The 25,963-nt window shown below is 32.3% G+C and overlaps 1 protein-coding gene across 1 annotated transcript; it reads right to left on the bottom strand.

Moving 5' to 3' along the window:
* Positions 1–1,079: 1,079 nt before the first annotated feature.
* On the bottom strand, positions 1,080–20,086 carry LOC124358163 (neural/ectodermal development factor IMP-L2). Its single transcript, XM_046810459.1, has 7 exons — positions 19,852–20,086; positions 16,792–16,822; positions 8,716–8,876; positions 4,179–4,341; positions 3,274–3,491; positions 2,126–2,255; positions 1,080–1,603 (listed from the first exon to the last, which is right to left on the bottom strand). Exons 1-7 carry the CDS (start codon positions 19,981–19,983, stop codon positions 1,599–1,601), a joined length of 840 nt encoding a protein of 279 aa, XP_046666415.1. The 5' UTR covers positions 19,984–20,086; the 3' UTR covers positions 1,080–1,598.
* Positions 20,087–25,963: the final 5,877 nt, after the last annotated feature.

The following is a 25,963-nucleotide window of genomic DNA, read 5'->3' as shown; positions in this document are numbered from 1 at the left end:
TTTTTTATAGATGAAGACTCAATGTAACTTTAAAGTCTCCTTAAAATATTAGCTGTCATATAATGCAATTTACTTTTCATCAATTTGATTGTACACAATTTTGTAGAGATGAAGTTTTGCCTCAGTAACTATTCTCTCCATCTTTAGGAAATTTGACCTATATCATTGGATTTAACCTCTATGGGTAATTAATTGTTTATATTTGAAGCTTGGACATGCATCAAGAATAAAATAAAATGTATCATCAAACAATAGAAACTGCAGAACAGAGGTTTCTTCTACAATTGGTATGATTTTGATGTAAGCTTTTACCTAAAATTTAATGTTTTGCTTTCTTTTACTTTGTTAATATTCAAATCCATGTCTTTTAGATTTTCACTGATGTGTGAATAACATCAAAATAATGTGCTTAGTTTAATTGGAAGTGCGATTGGTTTTAGTTGCCTAATTTATATAATATCATAGTCATAGTCTTTTGGGTACTAAAGACGGTAAAACTAGAAAGCATTTGTATCGTTCCTCAAGGAATTTTAATTAGTAATTTAGACCATCTTAAAACAGTCCTCAAAAAATGTACAAACAACTGAATGTATAAGGATAAGAATTTGTAACATACGTGAAATATTACTGAAGACAGGGACGTGTTTTATACATAAAAATGTTAATTTATTTAAGTAGTTTCCTATTACACACATTTCATTTCTTTAAGTAATAATTCATATACATGTCCTATAAAAATGTTATATTCTTATATTAAGCTCAGCTGTTTTTTCCTTGAGGTTGGTTACAAAATAACCCAAAGTTACTACTTTAATTGACTATAATACCTCGTGGAGTAATAATAAGAATCTCTGTTTTTCCTGTCCTTGTGAAAGTCATCTTAAACAGCTGTTACTCTGATATTAGAAAAGGATTAACATGCAACAACTGATTGCACCATTTTCATATTTAAATTTTGTATCAGAGTACATTAGTCTATATTATAGAACTGCAATGTTAATTATTTTTTTAATTCTTCAATATTTTGAAGTTGAGTGAGGTACGGTTTAGGAATAAGTGACTAAAAGAAAACTCTTGGATCCAAAATAAATGCTTCTTCAACAAAAATAACACTCATCACAACAACTCTCCTTATTTAATTTAAAATACTGCTTTATAATCTGTGCCTTACATATAAAAATAGACGGTACACAAAATAAACTTACAAAATTGACATCAATTGACAAGTTGATACATGCACACAACAACATCCGCACCTGCCCTAGCGAGTTCAGTTTGCACCACTAGACCTTAAAATAAATTAATAAATAATGAATACAAAACTGCAGTATCTACTACTATGAAATAAAAAATTACGTAAAAAATCTAATACTAGGAAAATTTCAATGTAGGAATTAATTCGTAGTTGAAATTATTAAGTAACATTAAGACTTAGCAGACTTAAAAATGGGAACTCATGTTATAAGTACCTAATGGTTTATATAAATACTAAAACTCATACAATCATAATGTGACTAGATGGACAAAATGTCAAAATTAGCTTAATTTCTTCTTAATCTCCATGCTGGCTGAATCCACCATAATGCAAGGTTTGTTTCTTAACCTGAAACAAACAAGTCATTTTTAATAATCCATTGCAACTAATAGTTTTTAATTCTGAAAAAGGTGCAGATATGCATTTTGTTGGAATGTCAAATAAGTATGTAATAAAATGTTATAAAATATTAAAAATATAATGGTAATCGTCTCTACTGTAGCTGTAATAGTGTTGTGTACTAAAAATCATAGTCGCTTTTCCACTATGCTTCTTTAGCACATATTTGTAAAATAGGAATATATGTTTATTGTACTATAATTGCAAAATCTGCTCTTTTATAATTTTTATTATTCCTAAAAGATTTTTCACATTTTGAATCAATTACAATATTGGGTTTTGTGTTCAATAACATAATTACAATTTTTAATAAATTTTAATCCTCAGGTGATATTTTTTATTTGAAGAAACTATATGGGTATAAAATACAAACAACATCCACAAAACTAGAAATGAGCAAAACTAGAAGTTTTTAACAGACTTTTTGTTGCCAAAAACAAAAAATTTGATTTTAAAGAAGGCTATACTTACGATCCTTAGCCATGGGATAGAGGAATGTCGTGACAGAGTCTCTACCCAGAGGACTCTCGACAACGCAGGTGAACTGTCCCATGTCTGACCAACGGACAGTCGAAATCAGCAGATCTCCAGAATCCAGGATCTGTACATAAATGTTTTTTTACTGACAGAGTAATTTTAAATATGGACACTTTTAATAAGATTTTTAGTTTCATGAGGTGCAAAGTAGGGGCATTTAAACCTGCATACGTAATAATACTAATTAAACTCCTGAATGAATTAAAATTTGATCTGTCCTTTTTGCCAGGTACAGAACTGTGCTGGCACCTTCCCTTAATTTTGCTAACCTTGCATATGCCTAGATCATGTAAAAATATGCACACAAGATTTGAAATAAATCTTTCCTTCATTTAAAGACAAGTAAGTTTGCATAAGTTTAATATTTAAAGTTGCAAATATCAAAAGAGAGATTCAGAAAGAAAAGTTGACAGAAACTGAAGGACAATCAGTAATTTGCCTAAATGGATTGTTAGAAGCATTTAGTTAAGTAAGTACATGGGACCATTGATATTTTGCAATAAAAAACAGGGGAGGGAGCATCCCTTCTCTCCTTTAACTGTTCAATGTATACAGTTATGTAAGCACTTTTACAAATGAATTAAAAGATACACATTTAAAGAGAATAATTTTAAGGTGTGTAATTGTCAAAATGCTAGTGCTGTTGTATAAAGACTGTGATATAATGACCACAACATTGGGCAGATGAGTGAATACTTTGATTCATTTACAGGTTTACTCTATAAACCAATAATTCAGTAACCACTTCTGTAGTTCTGTTTCGTTATTAAATGTTGGGCCCTAAATGATGTAATAAAAATAAACATAGTAAAGAAAATAAAATGTCTCAAAAAAGTGTATGCATGAAAAATATTCTGTATTGTTTTTCTAGGAAAAAGAGATGAGACAAGAGTGGTTAACGTTTCAAGCTGCTGAAAATTTTTTACTTTGAAGATTTTAGTACCAGTAATGTAATGAAACAACGTAATGAATAGGAGGAAGATAATACGTTTAAAAGATAAGTTAAGCCTTGAAAGGCTTTTATTTCTTTACCAAAACAAATCAGAGAAAACTTAAATACAGATAATGAACTGATAACTAACCTTGTATCTGTCGTTACTCTGGCCCTCGCTCCGTGAGCTAATGATACTGTTCTGAGAGTCAATCCAGTAGAGTCGTGGCCGAGGATTGCCTGTGGAGATGCAGGGCAGCACCACGTCGTTACCTATGGTCTCCATGGTGTTGGGGTTCCAGGTGAGGATGCGGGGTGGGGAAGCACTGTCCTGATCGCAGGAAGACAGCAGGCCTGATGCGTTGTTACCTGTCAATTAATTCCAACAGTGAGTCAACAGCAATCACTGAATAAATTTGTTCTATATATGTTTATTCTATACTGTTCTGCTCAAATTTGACATGAGCAGCAACTCCTCAAGCTGATATTTCACTTTTCAAATTTGGTTTAGTACAAATTTTCAAAAACAACATTGAAATTACATGAACATTTATTTACAGGTAAGAACAACTTTTGAGAACAAAAAGGTGTAATTTTTAGTCGTATCCTCAAGGGCTACAAACCAGTAGAATGATCCAATTGATCAGAATAAGGAGTAAAAGTATAACAACGAAAATGTTAACAATCTATATTGATAAAAGATAACACAAAGGCAAATTTCAAGTCTTTACCAATATATCATAGTACTAGACTTTTATACCTTTCTGAAATTGGTTCTGCCTACATTTAGTTTATATGTCATATTAAAATTGAAATGATATATACAGTTAAGACTTTGGAGAAGCTCCTGATAATGTGAGTGTTATCTCATACAATTTCTGTAAATCTAGGTAGTAAACATGTTAAAATAGAATACAAAATTTTGGGGGGTGGGAGTAGTCAGTGAATTTGATACATGAGTCTAGTGAAATGAAATCACTCAAAGTTTTATGAACTTATAAAGGCACAAACTATAAACTCTATTCTACACTCAAGGTAACAATCGAGTAGACCTACCTTGGACCATGACGAGGGAGGGTTGAGATATAACGGTCTCAGTGCCTGCAGTGGCGACACAGGTATAGGTGCCCTGGTGTCTAGGAGTTGCACAGTCTATCACCAGCCGAGATCTCACAGTGCCGAGACGAAGACCTCCGATACTGTTGTTCTCATCCATCTCCTGTACAAACGAGTATTGTCAAAATCGGGATCAGAAATCCCTGCTTGCAATTCATAACAGAGCATAACATTAGTAATTTTTGTTTAACTTTTACTGGTTATGTCCTGCATTGTAAGTTTTGACTGAGTTTATTGAGCCACCTTAATGAAAGGTCAAATATAATATGAACATCAAAGTCTCAAAATGAGTATTTGATTGCCTGAGTAACATAGCCATTTAGCCATCAGCCTAAGAAATGAAGTGAGAGTACCACACTTGGGAGTAAATATTATACATACTGACATGTCCACATGACACCAGTAGGCAGTAAAGGGTTAAAGCAAGTCAAACTGCAATGTTAGCCTATAAAAATTATATTTAGTTTTAAAATTAATTGAATTTTTTTAAATTTAGAGAATAATTATGTCGTTTTCATAAGAGGTTGACATTTAAAGAAACCAGAACCAGGTACAACTGGAAACTGGTTTGCCAATGTTGGAAAATAGCCAACTCACAGAAATCCTTGAATTCTAAGTATTGCTGGTTGAGTGTAAGAAAGGCCGGAATGGCTTTAACTACGCCCATTAAGACAGAGAGCAGATTCATTCATTCACTCTTCAATTTTGTGACAGACGATGAATGATACAGTTTAAACAACTAATCTATTGAAACATTAGAAGTCACTCACTGCAAGTACAGAAAATGCCATGTTAAATATTACCAAACACTCTAGTAGCATACATTATATTTACAAAACAATTAATGTTTGATTACAGTAGAAGAACTATATGTCATCTTATAACCAGCGTAATTTTCTTCCAACTTATATTATGGTATGATGATCTAAATTTCAATATTTTGGAGAAAAAAACAGAATGATTTTCAAGAGTTTCAATTTGTTGAATATTGATCATTGGTAAATGGTAGTATTAAATAGTCAACACAAATGAAGTATAATATTTAATGTAAAGTAGCAACTCTAGTAGCATACATTATATTTACAAAACAATTAATGTTTGATTACAGTAGAAGAACTATATGTCATCTTATAACCAGCGTAATTTTCTTCCAACTTATATTATGGTATGATGATCTAAATTTCAATATTTTGGAGAAAAAAAACAGAATGATTTTCAAGAGTTTCAATTTGTTGAATATTGATCATTGGTAAATGGTAGTATTAAATAGTCAACACAAATGAAGTATAATATTTAATGTAAAGTAGCAACTCTAGTAGCATACATTATATTTACAAAACAATTAATGTTTGATTACAGTAGAAGAACTATATGTCATCTTATAACCAGCGTAATTTTCTTCCAAACTTATATTATGGTATGATGATCTAAATTTCAATATTTTGGAGAAAAAAACAGAATGATTTTCAAGAGTTTCAATTTGTTGAATATTGATCATTGGTAAATGGTAGTATTAAATAGTCAACACAAATGAAGTATAATATTTAATGTAAAGTAGCAACTCTAGTAGCATACATTATATTTACAAAACAATTAATGTTTGATTACAGTAGAAGAACTATATGTCATCTTATAACCAGCGTAATTTTCTTCCAACTTATATTATGGTATGATGATCTAAATTTCAATATTTTGGAGAAAAAAACAGAATGATTTTCAAGAGTTTCAATTTGTTGAATATTGATCATTGGTAAATGGTAGTATTAAATAGTCAACACAAATGAAGTATAATATTTAATGTAAAGTAGCAACTCTAGTAGCATACATTATATTTACAAAACAATTAATGTTTGATTACAGTAGAAGAACTATATGTCATCTTATAACCAGCGTAATTTTCTTCCAACTTATATTATGGTATGATGATCTAAATTTCAATATTTTGGAGAAAAAAACAGAATGATTTTCAAGAGTTTCAATTTGTTGAATATTGATCATTGGTAAATGGTAGTATTAAATAGTCAACACAAATGAAGTATAATATTTAATGTAAAGTAGCAACTCTAGTAGCATACATTATATTTACAAAACAATTAATGTTTGATTACAGTAGAAGAACTATATGTCATCTTATAACCAGCGTAATTTTCTTCCAACTTATATTATGGTATGATGATCTAAATTTCAATATTTTGGAGAAAAAAACAGAATGATTTTCAAGAGTTTCAATTTGTTGAATATTGATCATTGGTAAATGGTAGTATTAAATAGTCAACACAAATGAAGTATAATATTTAATGTAAAGTAGCAACTCTAGTAGTATACATTATATTTACAAAACAATTAATGTTTGATTACAGTAGAAGAACTATATGTCATCTTATAACCAGCGTAATTTTCTTCCAACTTATATTATGGTATGTATGATGATCTAAATTTCAATATTTTGGAGAAAAAAACAGAATGATTTTCAAGAGTTTCAATTTGTTGAATATTGATCATTGGTAAATGGTAGTATTAAATAGTCAACACAAATGAAGTATAATATTTAATGTATAGGTGTACTAGTACATTAAATATGATATTATACTACTGCATAACCCATATACAGGTATAACCAGACTCTGGAGAAGATAAGCATTTACTCTAAGACACTGTTGTCCTGGCAGAAGGTCAATCAATACTTAAGTTATGTCTTAGTTTTATCTATCTAATGCAGTGGCTAACTAAAGGGAGATGAGGCAGATAGAACCCCCTCCAAAAGTGTGAGAAAAATAAAATAAAACACTTATAACAGCAACCTAACTTGTTTAAAATAAAGCAGTTAAATGTTTTTATTTTTATTGGGCCTATTTAATTTATTTCTCCTAATATCTTTCCATACCTCCTGGTATGCTGTGCTCTCCAATCAGCTTCATCTCCCCCTCCTAAAGCCAAGTGTTAGTTATACTACTGTTCTAATGTTTGTATTTTGAAAAAAGAAATTATTATTATTATTACAATGTTTTATCTGTTTTGACAGTTGATGATAACCTCAAGTGCTTTTTGCCCACAAAACAAGATCTGTTTGGATGGCACTATATATTCTCAAGATCTCGAATTATTTTTTAAGTTGGAACAAGATTATATTTTTTGAAGTGAAAACTTCTTTAGGCGCGTTGAGCGTTTTGGTAGAGGGTAAAATCCTCGTTTCGCGTCACCGACATGCTAATGATACTAACCTGCATGAAAAAGTCAGTCTCGCTGTGTTTTTTAACCGTAGACTTGGCCGCGGACTACTAACCTGCATGAAAAAGTCAGTCTCGCTGTGTTTTTTAACCGTAGACTTGGCCGCGGACTACTAACCTGCATGAAAAAGTCAGTCTCGCTGTGTTAAAACTGTCCCGGCGGAGTATGAAAACAGACTGCGAAAATCAGTGACCTTTACGGCTTCCTCTCGCGATTTAAAAGTGAAGCCAATGTCGTACAATTCTGTAAGATGCGTCAAATTAAAGCTCTTAATATTGGCAATCTATTGGTTACATTTTTAAGTATTAAAAAAAATTCGAAATAATTTTGATTATTGTTTACATTTTACATAGCGTTTACAATGACAAGAAAAAAGTAGTAAGCGAGGATTTTTTTTATTTTTTGGTCAGACAAAATTTGTCAGCGAGAAAGTTGTGTGTGAAAATAGATGAATATTTTTTTTGTAATTTATCATTTTTTTATTGGAAGATTTAGTTTAGCCTGTAGTAGCGTATTAAGTGATGAGTGAACGTTTCTGCCGGAACTGTAGTTGGCGCATTGGCTCACTGATACCGTATTAACTCAATAAATTAGTTTATTGTGCAATAAAAATACCTTTACGAAAAAAACCAAGTTAATTTAACTAATTTATTAGTTTTAAAAATATTGTGGGTTTAATTTTTATTGCAATTATATACTTTATCCGTAGCAATAACTGTATTATTTACAACGGTGTTCAACTCACTGTTGTTCACTCGGTGTTTACTCACTTGTATTCTATGTTTAACTAACTATTAATATTGAGCAATTACAACATATTTTTATACAGATAAATGAATAATGAAAACAACGAATATATTTTTAAACATTTTTAATATTTGTACGAATATTTGTATTTATTAATATTTGTACGAATATTTGTATTTAAAATTTAGCATTATTCATTTTAATTATGTTTTTAATATTTAACCTCTTCATCATGAAATGAGTTATTACGGTATAAGATTTATCTTACTAGCGTGGTAAAATAGATTTCTAGTTATTTGATAATATTTTTTCGTGGATTTTAAAATTGGAAAATTAAAAAACGCGTCACGTTTACAATTACAGATGTACTGCTACTATAACGTATTGTTAATTACTCTCAACTTAATAGTTCCGTTTTCACTTCTATCGGCAGTCCCACGACTGCTACTGTTTTTTTTTTTTTTTATTTACTACAGTAGAGTGAATATAAATAATATAGTACCTGAGATGCAGGAGCAGCATTGTGGAACCACTGTACGCTCGGGGGTGGACTGCCATTGGCCTCACACTCCAGCTCTATACGACCCCCGAGTGACACACGGTTCATACGAGGACCACTGTTCTTGATCCTCGCCCAGTCTCGCACTTCATACACCGCAGGAGCTGGAGACACACAGGTCACAATCAACACTACAGCTTTAGACTTGGGCTAAAGTGAAGTTGACCAGATTTGTAAATTGTTAAAATGTTAATGATCTTCCCTAATTATACCTGGGAACTCTGTGATGAAAATTATGAAAATATGATTATGAGTATAAAATGATTACAGTATTTACTTTTATAAATGCTTTAAAAGTATATTTAAATAAAAAACATAGTCAAGTAAAAATTCACTCTTTTATAACCATTTATAGTCATAAATTTGATTGGAATCTAATGAGGTACAAATTAAAATAGTTACAGATTTTAAAAGCTATTTTAAAACATAGAGCTTTTCTAAAAACAAAGAGATACTTTTTGTTTAAGAGTCATGTGTAGCAAAACTGTCACATACTGTACAAAAATTTGAATTTAATGTAATAAGCATTGTGAATAAGAATTTTAAAGTGCACTTAGAAATGTAATAAAGTAAATGGTAAAGATATTGATTTGAAAATATTTGCGTTATCATTTAAAACTGAAATTATGATCCCTAAATCAGAAAAATGACTAGATGTACAACAAGACCAGACATTGAAGATTTTAATGAGAATTCTTTCGGAGTAATGTTAACACTAAGAGAGACAAATATTACTTTCAACATGAGAACTTCTCAAATAGCTCTGAGTTTATATTAACATTTTTTTTATGTAATGAAATTACATTATGTTAATAACATAACAAATATGACTAAAATTTTTTTTATATATTAGTATTAGATGTCATACTGAAGCGTACTGTAGTCATGAGAAAGGGGTTAGTGGATGATATTATCCTTAGATATCATATATTATGTACAATAGTACCACAAATTATAATCAAAGAGAAATAAATAATAGAAAAAATGGATCTATATTGTATCACTTTAATACCTGCTAACGGAATAATTAGTAATTGATGAAACTCACTATCACTGGTTTTTGCTTGAATTTTTCCATTGTGCTTAAATATAAACTTCTGGAAACATCCTTTATGAACATCCTGGCCATACCACTGTATAATATTATGTACTATATAATATATGGATGTTAAAAATAATTGTGTAATAAAAGCAATTGGTATGAAATGAATTAAATATACAATAAGTTACAATGGAACAAATTATTTTTTCTGTACCGGATGTCAGTAATGTACTAATATGGTGGACTATTATTTTAATACTGTATAGTACGTTTTGAATTAATATAAAAATCATCTCGATCTTGTTTCATACGAAAACTCAAGCTTCTTAGGTACAATAATGATTAATTATTTTAAAACTAACTCAGTTGTATTGTTTAGTTTTGATTCATCTGTGGCATTTGTGCTAGTTCATATCTAATTATAACCAATAGGAACTATTTAAATTTGACTTGATTTCTGGAAATAAAACGAAAATCGATGTGATAAGAGAAAGTAAATGAGTGCAATCAATGAAGAGATGTTGTAAAGAAGAGAAATTATTGCGAGCCTTACTCAATCAAGATATTCCGATTCACTCCGACAGGCTTACATAACTAGATTCATTAATTGGTACAAATTCAAGTTTATTGGCTTTGTTATTTTGTCGATCGGGAGTGCCCTTGACATTCTCTGATCTTATCCTATCGCTTCGCCGTATCTCTCAAGCAGGCAGTAAACAAAGTTCATTGCCTTTGCTTTTAGGTGTCACAAGTTGTAGACTGTCACTCACGAAATATCTGCTGCCTTTGGGAGAGGAAGTACTTCAAAGTCCAGCATTTGTAAATCCTATTTACGGGTAATGAATCTATTAATAGTGGTCGATGTTAAGATTAAGATCAAGTTTTGAGGTTATGTACAGAAAACATTCCTGCGGGGCAATGCGCGGCGGGATGGAGCACACAACAGCAGACGGATGTATGTTTTGGGCCAGAACGTAACCTGCTCCGCTGCTCGTTTTCAGTAATCCTGCGAAATTCGTGTGGTGTGATGGAATTTCTAAGAAACTATTCCGTGGCTAGAGTACAATGTTCAAGTAATGGACAGAAAAAAAACCTATAAGAACTTTCTTTATTATAATTACTATCTTAGTGTATCGTAATCAATAACAGCTGTAAATATGTACAATGTAAAATAACAAAATACATTTAAAAGTCTGAGCAATTTTATGCAGAAAATAATTTAAAAAGCCCCTACGCTGGGTTTGAAAATAATTTTGTTAAGTATAAACCAACATGAATTGATTGGAAAATCAGTGTAATCCAAAATGTTACCAATACAAAGACTAATTACATTAAATTGTTGAGAAAAGGAGTTTAGCGCATGCGCGAACAAAAAATCTGGTTGCGAAAGCTCTAAAAATCGTCCCAAGAGCGATTCTAAAACATACATGCAGACGTATGCACACGGATGGATTTCTGTGTGCGTTGACAAATTTGATAAAATGGGGAGTGATTTTCCGCGCGTTCGTCTGCTGCAGTGTGCAAGGCGCTGACCCTCTCAACACCGACCGATAAACGTCAGCTACTCTGCTCAACTATCCCTGATGAGCACTTCCGACAGGAATGCGCTTCTCATCATATCAGGAACTGAGCTTGGCCCACAGGAAATGGTCGAGTGCTGAAGTCGCATTCCGCAAAACACGTAGTTCCTCTTTCTGTCCAGGTCGTACAACCTTCCTGCGACCTTCGTGAGTTTCCTGTTCCGGCGCTCTTGAGGAATGACACGAGAGAGACAGTGCAGTTGGTCACGTGGTCTGTAATCACGTGCGGTTAGCCTGCTATCTATTTTTCTCACGTACTGTTCACCCAATGAATTACTTTGTAAATTAGGCTAGTTCCTATACAAATTTCAGTTTTATCTCTAACGTTTTGCTCCCATCTACACGAATATGAAAATCGAAAGTTTTTTAGGTTAACTCAGTGGCGTAACTATGGGGCAGATGAGGTATTAATACTCCTCAAGAATCTTAAAAATAAAATAATGTTTAACTGTTTAAAATAAAAATATGCTGTTAAATGTTTAACTTTTAAGTAGACTTCCTTTTTTCAATTTTAGATTTATTAAAATTATTCAATACCCCCAGTGTAGTGAAATCTGAAATCACATCCACCCCCCCAAAAATTCAAGTCCTAGTTACGACACTGAGTTACCTGCCTCTAAAAATGAACACGTATGCCTGTATTAAAAATATATCTTTTCAGCCCTTTTCAAAATATCAAGTCCTACTAGTTTAGAAAAGTATAGTCAGTGAAAATTAATGTGATCATCTATACCCATGCTGTACCATGTAAATCTTCCTCTGTCCGGTAACTCACAAAAATCGAGATGCGACTTTTTAAAATCATCCACCCCAGCAACCCCTCTCAAGTCTTATTCCTTGCATATTTTCACAAGATTGTGTGTAACGTAATGTTATTAACAACAGAAAACACTAATGGTCATGAATCATATCAAGTATAAAATTCATTGGCATCTCTGTTTAGTCGTTACAGTGTAGATTCATATTGTTGAGTAAACGTAATGGTTTAAAAATTACTGGAAATAGATTTTTTCGTGTTTTCTTCCTCAATATTTTTTGATATTTTTATTTCACATTGCTGCAGTGATCGTGTCATGATATTACAATGTCGACTCACATTAACTAGGCACAAAGTATTCAGTAATGGGATACTAGAAGCAGAGCCGCGGGTGATGAAACGGCTGGCCTAGCCGGCCAGGCCCAGACGTCACTAATACTACAGAGCTGGCAGATGTCTGATAGTGTGACCTACGCGTATCAGTAGCTCGGCCACACACTGACTGATGGCCTCGAGGCCATTCATTCATCCGCAGTGTCTGCTGACTATCACCGATATATTTAGACCGATACTGATGGTGTAATTTATTTTGTTTTAGTTCAATTACTGTAAACGTGTAGAGTGCACGGGTGAAAAATTGTCTTTTTATACAGAATTTAGTCCTTGCAGCGATTATATCACGTTAATTATAACTTAACAAAACATTAACATGGCCCTACATAAATTATAATTTGAAGTTACTTGATATCATCTGATGAACTAAAAATAAATTATACAAAATTAAAGGTGTCTCGTTAAGAAACGTTAACATAGAAAGGGAAAAATTATAAATTTGATGTTTTTAACCCGACTTTAATGATTGTCATCTTGAAATGTACTCTATAAGAACAATGTAAATATGACATTCATTCAAATGCTAAAGCACAGAGCTACAATGTTTTTTTTTTATATATATTTCTTTTGAAAAACAAGATTTCACATATAGAACGAGTCCTTCCTTTTTGGTAGTTTCCAAAAAGTTTTCTTTTTGTGTTATTTTAAACAACGTTTTTGAGTTAACAAAAGTACGATTTACACTGTTCACTTAGGTGAACTTAATTTTTGTTTTATTGACGAAATATAACACTTTTTGTAACTCTTAACCAATAGATACCAATAACGTTCTTTTACAGAAACTAAATACTGTTATTGTAAATACTATTTACAATCTCGTATTTTCATCACTGTTTAAAATATATGCAAGTTAAAAGCAATCTAAACAGATATTCTTATGTAATTAAACATTATAGATTTAAGATTATAAATTATACTATTTATGCTATTTACCGATGTTATACATTATGGCTTAACATGTTGCAATCAGCTTTTAAGTAAAACAAGCAAGTAAATAGCACGTGTATTGGATTAAAATGTAAAATAATCCCTACATTTCATGCCAAATGGGATGAAAACCTACAACTCTTTCAAAGGCATTAACTAAATCCCAACCAAAAACTTGTCAATTCATTGGTACAGCAATTTACTCCGTGACTGAGGTTTTATGCAGTAATGTGAAAATCTGTGTTTTTTAATCCAGACAGTTTTAGGTTATTTATTATTACATTAGTTAGTATATTATTAATGAAACTTAAATTATTTATAATTTGTTGTAAAACTATGAACTTACAATCATGCTAATTCCATAATAATTATAATGTAAATTTTAAATGTATGCTTGAATTGTTAATATATTATTATGTTTTCTCTTTTTTATATTCATGTTAATTGTAAATTCAAAGTTACAGCAGATCGTCTTGCATTTTATTATTGTAATTTACAATTATATGACTCATCTTTTTGACTTATTACAGTTCTACATTAATTTGTCTATAAAAATGGGTTGAATAAATATTAATGCAAATTTGTAAATAACAGTTATTAGCTTCGTACAATAGGCCCCACTTTTTTCGTTTGACGAAACACAATTTTCAAACATGCAGAGAAAACAATGTACACAAAGAGAAAGACAACTCACACGCTTAGAACCGACGTAGTTTATGAGTAACTGCACTACGCTACGCTCCACCTCAATTGATCAATTGAAATTGCAACGCAGATAGATCTGTTAATATCTCGCAATCACAGTGCCTTGGCGCGAGCAGTCAATCTACAGCATGACGTTGGTCCTGACTGGCACAATGACGTCATTCATTTACTTACAGATGAAGGGCGGATAGTAGATTAAGCGACCGGTCCTCCGCGCACGTACGCACGCACACGCACGTACGCTGCTAGGCCATTTACAATAGGCGATAGGCTCGTCTCGATCCTCATGACAAGAAATTACAATGCACTATACATATAAATTTAATTTTAAATACCTTTGTCTGTATTATTTGTACCTCTATGTATTGTACAAATTTGAGGCATTTAAAACTACGGGAAGTCCTTTCATGTCTAATTTTCTCTCCATTAAAATAGAGCAACCTTTGTTCGGTTAAAATTGTTTTAAATTCCTAATCACAGATCTTTAGACAGATACCTTTCATAAAGACAAGAAAAACAGAAAAATCCTTTTGGACGTAGTACGATAAATTGTAGGCATTTAAGTCTTTGAGGTGTATCTTTTACCAAAGCCCACAGAAAAATCGGCTCAAAATGAGGATATTGAATTTTTACAGTCTACATTTGAAATTTAAATGAGGAAGTAGTATGTTTTTTTAATTTATAAAGAGGTATTTTGTTAAGTATAATATTTTACAAAAATAACACGCAATTTTCTTTGATTAAGTTTTATGAATTAAGTAATAAATCGTTAAAACCATGACATTTCCTGAAGCCTTAGCTCGTATTGATACTGTAAAAAAAGAACATTCAAACCTTCAGCAACTTTTATTTATTTTTTAGGGGAGGGAAATTTTCTTAGATGTCTTATTTTGTTCTTTGCCATGGGGCCACTGACCTGTGGGAGGATCTTATCAAACAAAATAACGGTGGAGTCGATACAGTACAAAATAAAGGTCGATAAAGGTACTGATAAAACTGCTACGGTCATAGCCAGGATTTGAACTTGTGCTATCACTAATTCAGATACAGAGTCCGACGTCTTAGACCACTCGGCCACTGGCCCTCCCAATTTTACCTCGGGTATAATAACAAAACTGCCCAAAATTTCTAGTTTAAATGTCTATAAATCCTTGTGGAGATATACGAAGATTTAAGTTTTTGTCTACAGTGAAGTTATCTCAAAGGTAAATAACTGACATAAAAAAATAAACCAAAAGTTTCACCACTTTTCACGATGTACGCGTGCATCTCTCTAGTATTTGGTAGCGTGATCTAGTGCGCACTTCGTACTTGGCGGGAAACGGAATGATAACGTTTATCTCATTGTTCTCAAAGACAGTCGACGAGCTACTTGCGACTGGAACAGCTCGTTCGCTACCGCTCGTATCTGGCTAAGCGGCAGTGGCACTATTTATTGCAAACTCCCCTGCAAACCTAGGAATCTCATAACTTTATTTTCCAGATTAAGCCCTCGTATATTATTTATGCTACACCGTTTACAAAACGAAGACGTGGTAACCACCGGAGTAAGTTACTAATAGACACAATGTTTGAAATTTATTCTTTTACTGGAGCAAACACGACTTGTGATATTTAATGTTTATGAAGATTTCTACATTTTAATTTCGAACCTAATCATTAGTTTGCATTTGACTCGGACTGAAGAAAGCTTTTTAATGCCTATTTTTCTTGTACCATTGGTTAATTAGGGATAAACTGCAAAGGCAAACGGTTTTATTCAACATTTCCCATTAATATTACACTTCACAAATTGTACAAACTTTATAGAACTTGCTACTTTTTTATATACATTTTTAGGATTAAATGTTATTCTACAATAATAACTACTAGTATTTCTATAAACGGTAGATTTCATGTTAGAAATACCTTAAGTTGTTTAACACAATCGATCTTGTGTTTAAAAAAAAAAAAAAATACTTTTTTTGTTAAATTTATAGTTTTCTAAGATAACTTTTCTGATTACAGGAAAAGTAGGGACAATTTTTTATCGCTTCTCGTGAAACTACAGGGATAAAAATAAGCAATTTAGGCCATTATGTAATCAAGCCCAAATAAAAACTGCTAATGTTAATTTATGAAATTTAATAGTATGTAAATTAGTTGTAGCCTCAGAGACTGACATATTTTTACTAATTCATGATTTAATAACGTATTTTTTAATTAAGTATAATTCAAGAAAACTACGTTTCTAACATTTTTACTTAACGAAATTACTTTTATAAATAAAACATTTTGATCTAGCACACGCTACGTTTTAGAATGTCAACACGAAGTAAAATACTGCAATATAGAGGGTGACCAACTCAATGTGGACACGGTTGAGATCTCAAAAAGTATTAATTTTACATACAGCAAACTTTAAATTGAGATCTTTACCTCATTTGTATGCTCATTACAACTACTTAGTTAAAAGTATAAAATTATTTGTCAATATAACGGCCAACTTTGAAATCATATATGATAGTGACAACTGGATTATACAATAGATTAATATTTGAATATATTACTAATATTAGCAAATTTACTACGACTTAACAATAACATATGGATTAGTGATTGATAAATTTACTTACCACCATATTTGGCTACTGGAGAAAGTGAGTTCTGAAAAAGAAAGAGCATATGATAAGTTTATTATAAATGCAAAATTAAATCTTCTCTAATGTAAAATCTCTTGTAAATTAACTATTTATGTATGAAATTCCGCCTAGATAAGATTTATGACATTTTTATTAACACCACTGACCGCTTCGCACTCTCTCAATTCGATTTCCTTGAATCATGCCTGCTGAACCATTGAGTTTTTATATGTTTTTATGTGCAAGATGGGAAGTGGGCATATATTTAGTTTGTAAATTGTTTTAGATTCAGATTCATAAAACAAATATTTTTCAGATTATCATTACTAACAAAGTTCTATAAAACGAGGGTATTTTTATATTGTTTTAAGATATACTTGACGTGCTTCATTAACGATACTTCGTCTATTGGCTGGAGGTTCCAGTCATCCGGAATTCTTTTAGGAATGTTTTGGATAAAAATCTCCATAACTTTGATTAAAAAAATATTAAAAATTCCGATTTGAATTTTTTTTTTCAAATGTAAGAAATTGGTTGTTTAACTTTGTGTTTAAATACTAAAACCAACAGAGAACAAATTCAGCCAACGATCTGATTGCTATGTTTATAATCCAAGTAATTTGAGTGGTAATTGGTAATTTTAAATGTCTTGATTTAAATACTAGTTACAAAAACAAATAACAAATTGTCCACATATTACGGTCGGATTACCCTCTTAGGTTAACCTATTTTACTCTACTCTATGTACTGTGCATTATACAGGAGAAAGTATGGAGATGGTTCATAAAATAGATTCTGAATTTTATTGTGAACAATATTTTGGGGCACCGTACACAAAGTTCGTAAAACACGTTCTACATTAGGCAAACAAATTATTCTGTCTGTATATACGTTTTTGTGCGCATGTCCGTTCGTTGTTGCCAGATTTAACACGTTCTACCAGAATTTGATTACATATGGAACTATATGTACTGAACTCGTGACTATATAAATGCTATGATATCACATAATTTTCCAATCAGTGACAGTTTCACTTCACTTTTATTATTTATGGGACTATTAAATGGTTAAACAAATTGGCACACTACAAATTACTGTTCAGAAGTTAATAATTAAGAAATCTTGGACAACATGTATGACACTTAAAGTATGAGAGAGGCCAAACAGTAAAACTTTAAACTCAAAATGTTGGTTTATCTTGGAGACGATACGTTCCATATGCATTCCGATATGCATCGGTTTGAGGCCCGACTACAAGAGGTCTGGTTTATTTGACAGAGAAGTCAGTAAGTTTCCTAGACCTATAAAATCCACGTGAAACTGTAAAATTAGATCGCATGTGAAGATAGTGTAATTCAAATGCTGCAATGAGTCTCCGCCAGACAGAACAAAGCTGATACAGTACTATATCTCAAAATGTTCTGAGACTGGCAAGGAGGAGGGGAAGCATTTGGAAAACGTGATTTAATTGGTTGAAGTAGAAATGGACATAAATTGTTCAGAAATATTTTGTGATTTTATTATTAATTTTTTTAAAGAGTAAAGCTACATTAATGATTAGTGGAATATAGTATTTATATTATATTATAATAGAAAATATAATTAATGGACAAAGAAAATTAAGAATTCCAACATAACATTATGAATGTAACGATTAAGTCACGTTTTTCAGTAAAATGAATGAGGAGGTTTTCACGTTTGGCTGAAGCTACGCTTTATACAATTTTGCATTAATGTCATATTAAGTTTTGTAGTGATAATACAAATTTACTTTAACCAGAAATGAAACAAATGTGACAAATAGTAGACACACTTAAGTAGTATGTATATTTTTAAATGAGTTAGCCAGCTAAAAAAAGGATAAATCGTTTTTGTGAACAAATACGCAAAGCAGATAATTATATATTTAACCTTAAAAACTCTTCATATTCAGCACTGTGTAACAGTAGAACTAATCATCTCATTTAGAAACAAAATATGTTAGCTTGGGGTATCCTTAAACAAAAGATAAAAATAAAAACTTGTGTGAGCGTGAATTTAGAACTCGTGACAGAAGTAGTCGCGAGGTATAATGTGTGAAATGCTCGCCACGTGTTTATACATGACACAAAGACGCGGCAACTTGTGTTTTATTAATTTATTTTGTTTTAATTTTCAGTAGCATAAGGGCAAACTAAAAAATTCTAGAAAATTATAAAAAATGTAGTGAATAATGTATTTAATCGAAATCAATGCCCATAAAAACATTACATATGACGCAAAGGTGCAAGTACTTCCATCTATTGGTGGTGTGTTTAAATTAATTATGAACTGTATAAAATATTCTGTACTAACTTGTAGAAACCCCTACAAAGTTTAAGCATAAGTAGATTTTGGAATTACTTGTGAAAATAAAATATTTGCTCATAATGTTTTAAAAGGTAACAGCAAGTAAATAAATGCTTTCTAAGCCTTTAGTACAGAAGATGGGTTTATTTTTGGGAGATGGAAAATTAAGAGAATATGATATGTAGATTCATAATTTAAGGAGCTCTTAGGGCTATATAATATTACAAACTACAGTAAGTAATTAATTAAGGCCAAGTATTAAAATAAAAATATACTAACTAATAATGTAATTTTATTAGAAAACAAAACAAAATCTACGTAGCTCTACTCACTGCGTGAAACTTGAAACAAAATAATTATGAACATTTATAGACTACATGTAAAGTCAAACTTGAAAGTACATTTCAGGTCAAATTATACTTATAAATAAAAGCAATATCTGCGTTTAACCATTTAATAATACTTGTCTTTAAGAATACTATTAAATGCAAAAAATATCAAATACTTGGACTGTAAGAAAAATATTTATAAAAAATTTACAAGAAGTTAAAAAAATTTTAATCAGTAATAATACTAAAAAGTTTACAATCTCTCCTGTTTGAAGAAGCGTAATACATTTTAATAGTAAATACTGAAGTATAAGAACATAACAAAAACCAATAAAAAATTGAGACTCAACAAAATTGTATTGAAAAGACAAGATGATGAAATATTTTGGATTCTTACCTCGTTTTCGATATAGACTGGAGTGCGAAGAGGAAGTCGAGCCGCGTCCACGCAGACGAAGAGACAGAGACAGACCGCCAGAAGCGCGGAGACACGGGGGGCGTGAGAAGTCATCCTCTGAGAACAAGACATGAAGATAAGACGAGGTTGCTGGCGGGCGGCAGAAGAGATAAGCCGGCGCGGCGTGCGTCTTCAGTGGAGGATCAGCGCGGACTGAGCGGCTGAGCTCGTTGCGTGAGGTGACAGCTAATCTGTGTGGCTGTGGCGCGGCTGTACGTACGTTGTACGCAGCGACCACTCGACACCTGGCAGCAACATGCTGGGCGGCGCGGCTAGCCGGCAACGTGCGAGACACCACGTCGGCTTACGCAATAGCCGGCCGGCTTGATAAACTGAACTGACCACCCGACTAATTTGTGTGTCCTGGCCCTGTGGCCAATTTATCATGGAGGCATCCCGCGTCTTCTTGGATGTGAGGTTAAAACTTTCCGTCGCTTCTCCGGATTGTATAATTTATACTCATTCATCTTCATTCGCTGACCACCATGACGCCGGTTTAGTTCATCATTTTTCTGTGAGATATTTATTTTTTTTTATTTACCGAGAGACTATTTTACACTACAATAGTATATTATTTCAAAATTAGACTGAATTTGATGGAGTTTAACTAATTTGGCAGGTTGATTTCGGAACAAAATTAATTATTTCGATTTAAGTGAAAAATATCTATCGTACTCGTAACATTTCGGGGAGGGTATGTGATATAGTCTTGCCCGATATTCTATCTCCGGGGTGCTATTTACTGGTACTTGCTGATGAGGATCTTCAAACAGACGAGTCCTTCGTCCTGAAGGAGGTGAATTCCGTGAAGTTCCGTTGGTATAATATTTGTCAATTTATAAATACGAGTATTTCTAATTATAACTCTAAAAAACTGTTTATAAATACAGCAAAAATTGGCAAACTATTTTGGATCGTTAATAATAAAAATAACTTCTATTGCATGCATAAGGGATTTAACTCTTTTAGTGCAATATCATTCTATGCGGATTAAAAAAAATTTGAATTGTAGTTTTCTGAAGTCCCTATATTACGATCAGCTCACAAAGTAAATATTATAAATGTAAGGTAATAATATGAATATTGTACTGTATGTTTGTAAAAGATGGCTGGCTAGAGAAAATGAAGTTTTTTATTTATCAAACATGAAGTTTCTTTAATAATATTATTAATGTTAAAAACATGTTACTTTTTTCAAATTTGATACAAAAATCATAATTTAACTCTGTAATAAATTATTTAAGGTACATGTAATCACTGGAGTAATAAGGACATTATACTTATTTTTAAAATGGACATTTTATCCTCTGTAATTTTTATTTAGGTCTCGTTGCAAAAGTAGGTACCTAAATTTCTGACTGACTGAACCTTATAACTCCTTGTGTAGCGGGTAGAAGTCCTCTACTTTTTTTATCTTAATGGAAGTTATTTTAAAGGTCAGTGACTTAGAAATTTAAAATATTATCATAGCGAATAACCGAGCAAAGTACCTAAAACAGTTTAAAAGTTATATGTTACAGTTCTCTTTCCATAATTTATTTTCCACTTTATATTTTCCATTACTGGAAATAAAATAGGGATTTATAACAATCTATTAATGCTGTAATATAATATTTCAAATGAGGGAAATTTGCTTGTTAATACTGCAGGAAGCGCTCCAACCTAACTTAACGCTCAAATTCGAGCAATGGAGGCTCGTAAGACCCAATATTGTTATTATTAACTTAAAATTTTGTGTTGACTGGAATTCAGGCTGTTCGCTAAACTTTAACAGTTATTAGTAGAGAAGTCAATTTCTCGTCTAAAACTTAAAAACAAACTTGTCTTGCAAACTTTATAGCTTGTTCAAATGAAAATATTAATTACAATATACATAATAAGTTCTTATACAGAAACGCCTATAAATTATATGTCTTTTTTATAGTTAACCAATGCATCTAAATCATAATTTGACACTTCTTAAAACTTTGTAAGGCAGATTATTTCAGTTTGCTGGAAAGCCTTTGAAAAATTATTGATCACATTGTTTGTTATTATGTTACATACTGTAGTATGAACTATTCTGACGGATCAAGAAGACAAACGTTTGCAATTATTTATACTACCTATCTTATTCAAACAACCATTTTAAGATAAATATGTTAAACTGTCATGAGCAACATCTTTAAAATAGTTAAGCTGCACCATAATTTTATTTTTTTTTTAATAATTACAGTAAATTTTAAGGAGGCGCTTAGGGAAACGCTGGTTCATACCTTAAACATAATTTGATTATAAATTACGATTTTGACAAAGTGTACACTTTGGAATCCTTGTGGTTTATAAAAGAAGCGATAGAGGAGGAAATTTTGTTGAGAGGCCAATCTGTTCTAATCGGCTTCAGCAAGTAAATCCGGCCCTGGATACAAGCGGTTAACTCCTGAATATTCCAGACTTGACCTTGCGGCAGGAATCTTGCAAATCAAGCCTTTCTGTTGAGGGGCCCAAGACCCAATTCAGATACCCAGAAAATGACAACACGCAGGCTGTCGTAAGTAGGTCGACTCCACACCACACGAGCGTCGTGACTGAGTCACTTATTTCATATCATATATCCAGACATCACAAGGGAAACAGACGATTCTACGAACGGAAGAGAGCCCTGTATTCCGACGAATCTCTCTTTTACGTCAGGGAAAGTTATAGATAGTGCTCGGGTGTTTGAACTGATGCGGTGGCGACAAACAGTGATGGGATGGCTTACAAAGAATAGTGGCGTCAGTACACCTAGCCATACGTAAGTGAGTGATCAAACAAATCCCAGCATACACTATAAGAGTGCACTAGCCGATACCTTGTAAAAACCTAACTAAATTTACACGAAGTCGGGGAATGACCTGCAGTATAAAACAAATAATGAAACACTAACAGAAAAGGAAGACATATTATTGTTGGTTTGGTGTAACAGATCAATTTGCATACATTACATTAACAAACAATAATTATCAATGAACTGGAAACGGCAACCGGATGTTAAAAATCCGAGTGTCCCCACTATAAGTACTGCCTTTACGCAGTGTTGACCAACTATAACTTTAATGTTTTCACTATTACTGCACGATTCGCTAACTATCCTCGCAATGATAAATTTCGAAAATTCAACAGACAATTTATATCTGAAGTACCATTCAAATCTGAGACAAGGGAATTAAAGCTAAGTACTAAACTTGATTCTTGGGTTTACGGTTAAACCGCTAAAAATACAAAATTTGTGATTTGTGATGAATAACAAGTGGGTTTGTAGAGACGAACTTATTGGAGCACTTCATGATTATATGATGTAATGGTAGTTGAAACTTGAGTGTGTTGGAGTCGATCATTTTATGCTTCTTGAAACTTGTACTATCCCTCTGGATGACAAGAGATAAAGATGTTCGGGTCATTAGAGAGGTGAAGAGCAGATAGAATTGGGCCTTATAAACACATTACAGCCTACCGATATAACAAGGATAATCATGACATATTTTTAAAAAAGACTGTAAGATTCCATTACTTTCCATTGGTTACTACTGGACCATTGATTAGTTAATGGCGTTTACTAAAGAACGATCAATCAAAGCGAGTAACAAGGTTACTTTTCATCCCCATCACACTCATCTTCCATCCTCATTCATTATTCAATCATTAATTTTATTGACATCTCGATTTTGTGGATGAACATGAACTGTAAGCTTCTTTAAATTATTTCTTTGGAGACATTCAGTGATGTATAACAATGGTTACATTGGAAGACCGACCGAACATAGAGGAAAACCTATACTCAATGGACCGACCACATGTCCTATCTTTGATGTGATGAATAGCTTTAAGATAATTCACTTTTGATTTTTTATTTCTCCGTTGAAGTATCGACTAATTTTACATAAGCGATATGAAGAGAGAAATACCATTGTATTAGTTTAAGGTACGCCTAATCTAAACATAAAACACGAAAGAACTATGTTAGTTTAATTTAATTACCAAATTACGAAAATAACAATTTTGGAAATCTCATCTTTTGTTTATATGCAAGAGATCTCATTCACTTTTTAAACGCTGCATATGATTTACTAATATGAAAAAAGCAGTTTAGGTTCTATCATCATATTTTAAAATGCTATCATATTGTTAAATTGTTGGAGAAAAATATTCTTCTTCAAAACCAATTTTATTATAATCTTCAAAAAGCGCAAAAACGTAGAATGAGTTTCAAATCATATACCCATAACATATACCTATAGCAAATGCACGACATCCTATTATCCTTTCAAATCATCCATCGTCAATAACAAACTATACACATAAAACCACACATAAAGTACCGTTATGAAAGTTGCTAGGTTACGATTCGTATTTATAAAACTAATAAATGTTTCCAGTTTGTGCCTTCGGTTGTTTACCAGGCTTGACTGAAAAGTGTACTTGTTTCCAAAACTGTTTGGATATTTTAGTTTGTCCTCCAAGGGATTATATATAAAGGGATTATAGTGAATACCACTTGTTAATTTATCTACAGTATTATTTCTATTAGGACATTTATATCGTCAGAGACGACCGGCAGAGATTGGTACAGTAAAGTGACAGCTTGAATGGACGGAAGACAGATCAATGGGTGGTCTGGCAAAGTTCAAATAGACCCGCCGCGCTGGAGTGTTTGACATCAGCTGATTCGATTGTTGGCCAGCCCATAGCTGAGAGCCAAACAGCTGAGAGACTTCCATTGATTCCAGTCAATATCCACTTGACCTCTCACATATGATTGGTCGGTGGCCAGCTTGGCAGCTTTTCACTTCCCGGAACGTCGAAATTAAGATACGCACGCAGCTGTGTGACCTGCCAACTGTAATCTAGCAGTGGAAATTTTCACAGAATCTAATTAAAACTAAGGTTTCTTATGTTTGTTTCTGAGAACGTCCTAATTTCGGTCTGGGAGAATATAAAAAATAATCATCAGTGGGGTTAATTTTTTATATTCTTCGAGACCTAAGCAATGTTTCTTGTGTGATTGCAATTCTATTTAATTTTGCAATGTATAGTGTTACATTTCCATTCATAATGTTGTATGGATTGTATTATTGTTATATGTAATGGTATACTATTATCACTATATCTTAGATATAATAGGATGATGACTAATACAACATAACAAAATTTAGAACAACACAAGTAATAAAACATTGTTTATTTATTTTGAGGTTATAGATTCATATGTTTTATGAGTGTTTAATAAAATATTGCTAAATGATTCTGAATGTATATATTTAGTACAAGTACACATTTTCCGGCTGTCTCGTAAATCGCTTCACTCATTTGGAGTTTCAGCCTACCTCTCAGCCAAGGTTTCAGCCAAATGAGGTCTTAGTTGATTTGTAGGTGGTTAAATCTACTAAAATGTTAAATAGACCTCGAGGTAAAGTTTAGCAAGCGATTTAACCGCCCAAGAGATTGAATTTAACAGTGAATTGAAATAACCAGTGAGTTAAGTCATCCGAACGTGAAGTATGACGTTTTACCCCGAAGGGGGGGGGGGATTAAATTGACCATGGGGTTAAGTTGGCCAGATTTGGTTGTACATGAAATTGCATTCAATTGGAGTTAATTCAAGTTAACAGGGAATTAATTTGACCGGATGAACAATTGTGCTAAGTTTGGGTTTTAATAGGCTATGATAGAGAATAACACACTGAAACACGGTAGAGCATTACATAATGTAGACATTTAAGACATCTTGGGTAAAAAGTAAATGTACCTGGGTTTTATATAAAAATATCTAAACCTATTTTTTCATGCCGCTGCTTTATTTATTATACATTTAAAATTCTTCACAAACTGATCTACTTGATGCTTTAGTTTTCCTAGAGTAAACTATGAGCCGGTTCAATACCTATATCTCCCCGGCTCATGTGTGTTTTATATAGTGTATGTGTGTGTGGTTTATTGGCTGCAGAGGCCACTGACCTTTTGAAGGCGTTTGCCTTTTCCGGGAGAGTGGTCAAGACTCCGAGCCGTGGTGTACAAGTTAGGAGTAGCTCCA

The sequence above is a fragment of the Homalodisca vitripennis genome, chromosome 1, assembly GCF_021130785.1.
Source record: "Homalodisca vitripennis isolate AUS2020 chromosome 1, UT_GWSS_2.1, whole genome shotgun sequence".
NCBI lineage: Eukaryota > Metazoa > Arthropoda > Insecta > Hemiptera > Cicadellidae > Homalodisca > Homalodisca vitripennis.
This window is presented reverse-complemented; position numbering and strand designations above follow the sequence as displayed.